At 44.8% G+C, this 7,888-nt stretch overlaps 1 protein-coding gene across 1 annotated transcript; it reads right to left on the bottom strand.

The window, feature by feature from the left end:
• Positions 1–549: 549 nt before the first annotated feature.
• On the bottom strand, positions 550–7,605 carry LOC308283320 (sperm acrosome membrane-associated protein 4-like). Its single transcript, XM_080723737.1, has 3 exons — positions 7,468–7,605; positions 1,064–1,192; positions 550–835 (listed from the first exon to the last, which is right to left on the bottom strand). Exons 2-3 carry the CDS (start codon positions 1,119–1,121, stop codon positions 615–617), a joined length of 279 nt encoding a protein of 92 aa, XP_080579863.1. The 5' UTR covers positions 1,122–1,192; positions 7,468–7,605; the 3' UTR covers positions 550–614.
• Positions 7,606–7,888: the final 283 nt, after the last annotated feature.

Here is a 7,888-nt window from a genome sequence, read left to right as displayed (position 1 = left end):
GCTATAGTCGCCGATTTATTTGGATCCAATGCAATCCGCCAACTTTAAAGCCCCTTTTCTCTGAACCTATGCCTTTCTGGAAGCGAACAGCCTCTATTTACGGCCGGAACGGTACTTCTAACTGACGTTAGCTTAGCTGTAAGCTAGACGCATGGATTAGTATGGAGTTGGCGCCATCTGTTGGTGAGTAGAAGATGTTGTTGGTGGAACTATCTGCTGTCTCGCGGAAGTTTTATAGGCAATAATGATTGTAACTTAAGATCCTTGCAAGTTACAACTATGTGTTTTCTTTCATGTATAAGGGAAAAAGTGGTAGAAAAGCTATTTACCACTCGGGGTCGGACATTATGCTCTGATAATGTCCTGTGTTAGGGTGTTATCGGACTCGGCTTCGCCTCGTCCGATAACACCCTAACACAGGACATTATCAGAGCATAATGTCCTCTCACTCGGGGTAAATTGCTTACATATACTGTACCAATTCTGCATTGGGCTGGGTAAAATTAACCTGTGAGCTGACAAAGACTAAACAATGACTGTGTATTGAGTATACTGTAAAACTGAGTGTGTTTGTGTGTGTTAGGGTTAATTTGGAGCATCCACGTCTCATCCCCTCACACCAGCATCTTGGCCATGATGATGGTTGTGAGTGTGGCCAGGCTCAGGGGGAGCAGCGTGGCTGCGGGCAGTCTGCTGGCTGCATTGCAGAGGTTAGTCTCACAGCATGTCCTGGTTATGTGGTAGAGCTTGGCCGCCGTACCAGGGAATGTCACCGTCTCGTTCTTGCCACATTTGTCCTTTGCTATGCACCCCTTCAACGTGTAGGGTATCAAAACTGTAGAGTGGGAGAAACAGTAACAGAACAAGATTATAGTGCACACTCGCTGGTCACCCACCGTCTATACCCACCAGGCAGTTTACATGCCCACAATAGGCAACAGGTTGAAAGTGCATAAATTCACACCAAATCTGAATACACAATAACAGTAAATATAAAATGGTTGGATGATCTCTTCATTTCAGGGCCGTCAGGGCCAAACACTTCCAGTTCTCAGATCCTTACCTGCTTTTGCAGCAGTGCTGTAGCAAACGTCTCCGCTTTTACACGTCATGTTTGTCATCGATGTGACGCCAGTGCACCAGTCATCACTGGTGCCAGCGATGCCACATTTGTGACACACCAGAGCACTTACTGTGAGACAACAAGAACAGACAGACAATGCGTTGTTGTTGTTATTGGGGAAACAGTAGATGTAGAGATCGGCTATTTTCAAATGGCCAAAAATGTATATAGGGTTGAAGTGGTTGATGTATGTTCTGTAGTAATAATCACAATCTACAAAGTAACTACTGAGTAACTAAAGTTTTCAAATAATTGCAGTGGAGTAAAAAGTACAATATTTGCCTTTGAGGTGTAGTGCAGTGGTTCTCAACCTGTGGGTTGCGAGGCGCTGTGAGCATGTAGATCGGCTATTTTCACAATAGAACCGTGTTATACAAAAAGTAATGCCTCAACTCTTAGTGCTCGTCAGAGTGTGGGGAGGGGGGTCCAAAGTTAAAATGTGATTATATTAGGGGTTGCGGCCTGAAAATGTTGAGAACCAGTGGAAATAGCCTAGCCTGATTTCAGACTCTGCGCTGGAGCTTGAGTCTGACATTGTCCCCATTGTAAGAGATTTCAAAGGGGAGGGGATTTAAAATGTGAAATTCCCAATCACAAGACATCTGGTGGGAGGGGTTGTGTTTGACTTGTGTACACAAAACATTCTCCCCCTCCCCCCTATGACAGGCATTGTCTTTGACGTTTCATTGATTAGAGAGAATCACTAACGAGCGAGTATGGCTCAATCACTGACTGCAGTTCAGAACCCTTTTGAAGTTCAAAGGGAGCAATTAAGAACTCTGGTGAGTCACCCCCCCCCCCCCTCCACTGTTTCTGTTGATTTTCAAAAGTTAGACCCACCCCTCCTCGGTCTTGCATTGATTTCATTGGTTGGTGCGCCAAGATCGGCCAGGATACCGAGAGAAAGACATGTATGCGTCATATGACACCTCCAGACCAAGAGAAGCAGTCCACTCAGGGAGTGGGCGGGTCTATTGGCTGGAGCCAGGCAAGAAATAGCCTACTCCAGTAAAGTAAAAGTGCCTCAAAATTTACCCAAAAGAGAAATTAGACGTTTGCCCGGGACCCAAACGAGTGAAAATGGCCGATCTACAAGCTCTCAACGCGGCGTGAAACATTGGTTTCCTAATTTATGGAATGTATTAGATTTTTCTTTGATTTCTTCATGAAATTACTGAAAAGAAAAGATATTGAATTACACGTAGGTTATTTGTTCATGAAAATAATTGCTTTTTGTTTTTGAAAATGTTTTGAAATAATAATCATTTCAAAACAAAAGGGAGGGAACAAAGAATAAAGGGACCCATAAAAATGGGTCCGCGAATCACAAATGGGTCCCGACCCACTGTTTGCTTTACACTGATGTTGCCAGGGTGACCTGTTTGAACAACGTGTACATCCACCAAGTCAGGGGTACGAGGGGTATGGGGTACAAATACCCCCTGGGGATAAATGACTCAAACATCCATTCCATGTAGACATGTCCATTAATAGTGTTGTGAGGTAATGGAACAAATGTAGGAGAATCGTCAACATAAATGATTGAGGGGGAACAACAGCTCAGCTTTTCTCAGCTACCAACGTGTGCAACTCCTGATTTGCACAGCCCCTACGTACAGTATAGGCCACCCAGCCAGGCGGAGATATGCATGCCCTTTCCAGTTATGCCTAGGGCCTATCGGTGTGTGGTTTAGCAATGTTTCAATGGAATAATCTATTCCTAGAAACAAATGCATGACGCACGTTGTGGACATACAGAACGATAAGGCGGCCAGGTCATTTAGATCTCATGTGACTGTACACAGTGGACAGATGATAAGGACCAGGATGCAGCGTTTAGCAGCCAGCGGTCAGATTCAGACACATTGTAAGAGTTCAATTTACCAATCCGTACCAGGACGTACCAAGTTCCAACCATCCCATTAGTCACCTACGGTAGAACACAAAGGCCTAAATGCCAGCCACAGAGACGCCCAATGCAAACTGCGTCTTATCTGCCCTGTCACACATATCAAATTCAACGCACTCACCTTCAAAGCTGAAATTAGAGGCAGATCACTCTTTAAACACGTCTAACGATAATAACATCAGGAAAAAGGTTAAACATTACCAGGGCGAGGGCTTTCATTGAGCAAATCTCTCTGCTACTTATTTGGATGAAAGCCAAAAGCACCCTCTCTCGCCTTACCTCTTATGCCCAAGGAGTATTTAGGCATTTTTGCATTTTGGTAAATAGACGATCTACATCGACACGTTGTGATCAAGTTGATCGGCTATCTGAAAATTTTTAAATGTTTTTCAAAAAAATGGGGGCGCGATACAAGTCTGTATAAGGGTCAGACTTTGCTGAGCGACGGAAACATCTTTTTGTAAGACTCAGGTAAAGTCTCAACAGCCTGCATTAGCATATCAGTTTGGAATCCAAAAACTCATTACTTATATATATCCTTACATTGAAGTACATACATTGAAAATGTAATGGAGAGTGGCGCCCGCTGGCCCACTGGTCCAGGCGCATACCAATTAGGCATTGCCACATAGGCATTGATGCCTGGCGGCGGTGCCGGTTCGATTCCCGATCCGGACGACCTTTGCCGCACTCCCCATCTCTCCTCCCATTTCCTGTCAGTCTACTTTCCTATCAAATAAAGGCATACAGCAGTCCAATAGTGTGACTCAAACTGTGATCTGATCAAACTGTAAGTCTATGTGTGACTCACTCTGCACTTATGAACAACTCTCTGCACTTATGAACAACTAAACAAATCTCTACACAGATAATACTCTCATAATAACTACAACACAATAATGGATGCATTAAAACAATATTAACCTCACTTCAACGTGCTTGACAGAAATCTCTTCCTCTTTAACAGTTTTTGTTGCTTTTTTCATAAACATACAATCTCAATCTATCTATAAATGCGAGAAGTCTCTGCGTGTCTGTCTGTCTGTCTGTCTGTCTGTAATCCGCGTATCTCGAGAACCGTTCGTCCCACCGGCTTCAGATTCGGCACGCACGTTCCCCGCCGCGGCGCGGAGTGCAGTGCCGGGCCTCGACCCGACCCGACGCGCGGTTTTCCGAAACCGGCCCGAAACGTTCGGAATATCCTTATGCGGAGCTGATTGTTGACATCAGGCTGTTCCGGAGGAAATCGGCGCAAGCGCTGACTCATTGTGACATCACTCATAAAAGGCTCTGACATCACGTACGCCACATGAGTCAACAAAAAATCTCTGAATATCTCCATATAGCATATATGGGCATAAAATGGACACAGAATCACAAAGATCTCCATATACGGGCATAAAGGGACACAGACAGACGGATACAGAGATCTCCATAAATGGGCATAAAAGGGACGTAAATGGCATATATGGGCATAAAATTTACGCAGAATCACAAAGATCTCCATATACGGGCATAAAGGGACACAGACAGACAGATACAGAGATCTCCATATATGGGCATGAAATGGACGCAAATAGACAGATATCTCCATATATGGGCATATGGGCATAAAATGGACCCAGAACTATATCTGCAGTGATCTCCATATATGGACATAAAATGGACGCTGACAGACAGACAGATAACAGATATCTCCATATATGGGCATAAATGGACACAGGCAAACAGATGGTCAAAACGGGTCCTATGACAACAGGTATAATGGGGTTTGCATTAAAGGGCGGGGCATTCATTCCCTATTTACATCGTTCCCGAGTTGGCCAGGTCGCCGACTAGACTAGTATCTTAAAACAGCTATACTGATAACGGCACGGGCATCTTGTGCTGCAGCTCACACTGGAAATCACATTATGAACATTGAACATGGGCCCAAACAAACATAAAGAAGGCTCTTTATGGCTCTGGCTAAATTAAATAAATTATGTTGTTATATGTATGTATGTATGTATGAATGTATGTATGTATGGATGGATGTATGGATGGATGTATGTACTGTATGTATGTATGTATGTATGTATGTATGTATGTATGTATGTATATTGTGTGTGTGTGTATATGTATGCCACTTTGGAATCTCTTCCGTGTGGCCTCCTTGGCGAGAGACACAGTCAGCTCTTCTTTTTTTTATCCTGTTTGACAGGAACTGTTTTGCTGAAAGTTTCCCCAATGGTGTGTTGTCCCTTTGTCCGAGACTCCTTCTTTCAGATTGATCTCTGACTTTCCTTCAATTCACACCTTGTCCGTCTGTTTGTGATGGCTATTAGTCCATGGGCCATACGAGGTGTCGCTCTCCGTAAGGTGGCAAAAGCTCTATATCTGTGGATTATATTTTGGTATGATAACCCTTTCTGAGACACAGCTAAATTGGTGTTATCAGCTGCTAAAGTCGGTTTCCCATTTCCCCCAAAAAAGGATGTTTCATATAACTTTATGCAAGTACAGTAATGGCAGGGGAAGCATCTAAGAACATAGGAAAAATCCATGTGCTAAAGGCCTGTCCATACTTTGACCGAAACCGCCTTTTTCGGTCAAAAGGTCCTTTTCAACTATAAAATTTAATTCCTCGAAAGTTCTGGAATGCTTTTTCTCCGAACTGAAATTTGCACAACGAGATGTTGTCACTCGCCGAAATCAGGTTCGGTGAAACAGCAAACGTGATTGGTCTGACCCCCCCCCCCCCCCCAGCTACTGTACATTGGAAAGCCTGGTGACGCGAGGCTACTGTACATTGCTTTTGTTTTTGCTTTGCGACCCGCGAAAACTACTATACTGTGTGTCGGTGCATGCTCAATGAGCGGCGCGACCCGACGCAGAAGGTCGTCAAAACGACTGGCAGACATTCTCATTATTTCAAAATGTTTCTCCTTGCCCCTCAAACGATCGAGAGTCTGATGGGATACAGGCCATCCCGGGGCCTTGTCCGACGGCTAGATGTGCTCGCCTCCTCCTCAGCCGCACAAAGCAGGGCAAAATCCTCCTCCTCCTCTGCCTCCTCTAACATTTCCTCCTCATTTCCTCCTCCTCCATAACCTCCACAACGTGCCACCGCTTCCAACTTCCAACGTGCCAACCCTCCGAACAGGAGCGAAGTATGAACATCCAACGCTTTTTTTTCGGAAAAGATAAAAAATAAAAAAGTTTATTTTTCAACCGAAAAGTTCGGTTCTGTCGAAGTATGGAGAGGCCTTAACCCTAACCCTTATTGAGGCGTTACGTAGAGGGATACGTACGGACAAGATGTGCCCGTTCTCATAGTTAACTGCAACCTATGGTCGCAATAAGGACATTTAAGTGGTTGTGGAGTAATAATTGAAAATCTCCACAAGTAAACCTGCTTACAGTTTAGTACACACTGCAAGATATTGCAACAAAATCCCCGATCTGACGTAAGATCTGGCTTTACTCGGCAAGGCTTTGCTCGCTGTGTGTAAAAGGATCTGCCAGAAGATCCTTTTGACAGCTTTGCGAGCGTTTCTGAATATTTGGCAGGTTTGATATTTCGCTCTGTCACAGACTGGGCTGCGATAAGCACTACGAGAAGCTAGCAAGCATCAGTGTCAACCTATGAGTGAACAAACTGTACCAGCTGATCCTGCTTTTTGTGGGTGCATGCGTTGTGCAAAACAAACAGAAGCATATAAAAAAACTAAAAAACACAATAACACATGGATGCAAGAAAAGGAGGATCGACTTGTTGACTGTTTTTTTCTTTTTTTTTAAAACATTTTTATCCCACGATTTTTGTCACCCAGTGCCAATTGCCTAAGCTGTAATCCTGGGCACTGCTCTCCCTCTGCCGCGCCTGGGGAGACAACGGACTGACCTCATGCTTCCTTCAATGCAAGAGTAGTCTGAGTTGCTTAATTTCACCTGACGGGGGGGATTTCCCCGGTTTGGACGTAGCACGTGGAAGGAACACGTTATTCCAACCAGTTCCTCAATGCTTCATGGACTATGTGATGTTGTCACACAGAGCTTCATGCTTTGGCAGAGTGGCAAGATTCCATTTTTTGTTACAGAGTGCAAATGATGCCAGTGCAGTAAATCAACTGTCAGAATCTTACCACATGACAGTTGAAGCAATCTACATACCTGATGGATTAGTCAGGTGCTGACAGATTGATCTGTCCCTAGTCTATCCTACCATAACACGGCACATTGTCCGCTTTGAGTAAATGAGGAAGTGATCCGCGGGGGAAAACGAGTGATAAATCATAGCGATTTTATCATTATAATGGATACGCCTAAACAAACAGTTCACATGAACAATACTGATGTAAAATAAGATGTCTGAACGGCTACATTTATTTATACAATTAAAATGTCATGAACCAGGGGGCACGGTGGCGCTACCCGGCGAGCGCTCGCCTACCTCGCTTCCTCCTTTACTGGCCAACCGCGGGGCTCCTCGCGTCCAAATAAAAAGAGAGCGAGTTCAATTGTCGCCAATGGAAGATCTCCCCCGCGGTGGTTTCTTTCCAATCAAAGCGCCTCCCGTCGCACGTCCATGTGTCTGCCAATAAAATCGCCGGACTCCTTTTTCATTTCTCCTCCCCTCCCCTCCCTCCCCGATCAAAACACACCGTCCCTTGCGGGATTCCAACCAATCACGCGCCGTCTTTTCGGGTTGCTGTTCCGGTCTGGGGCCAGAGCGGATATGGAAACGCTACTTGCTTTAATGTGTGCTTACACATTACCGGATACAGTAGGCGGGCTCTAGACGAGATCTGAGCACAGAGCAGCAAATAGAAACCACACGGGAGGGCTATGAACAGCTGTAGAGTGAAGTGAGC

Source organism: Nannobrachium achirus (assembly GCF_963921795.1).
Source record: "Nannobrachium achirus genome assembly, chromosome: 4".
NCBI lineage: Eukaryota > Metazoa > Chordata > Actinopteri > Myctophiformes > Myctophidae > Nannobrachium > Nannobrachium achirus.
The sequence above is the reverse complement of the archived record's forward strand: the minus strand, read 5'-3'. Positions and strand labels throughout refer to the sequence as shown.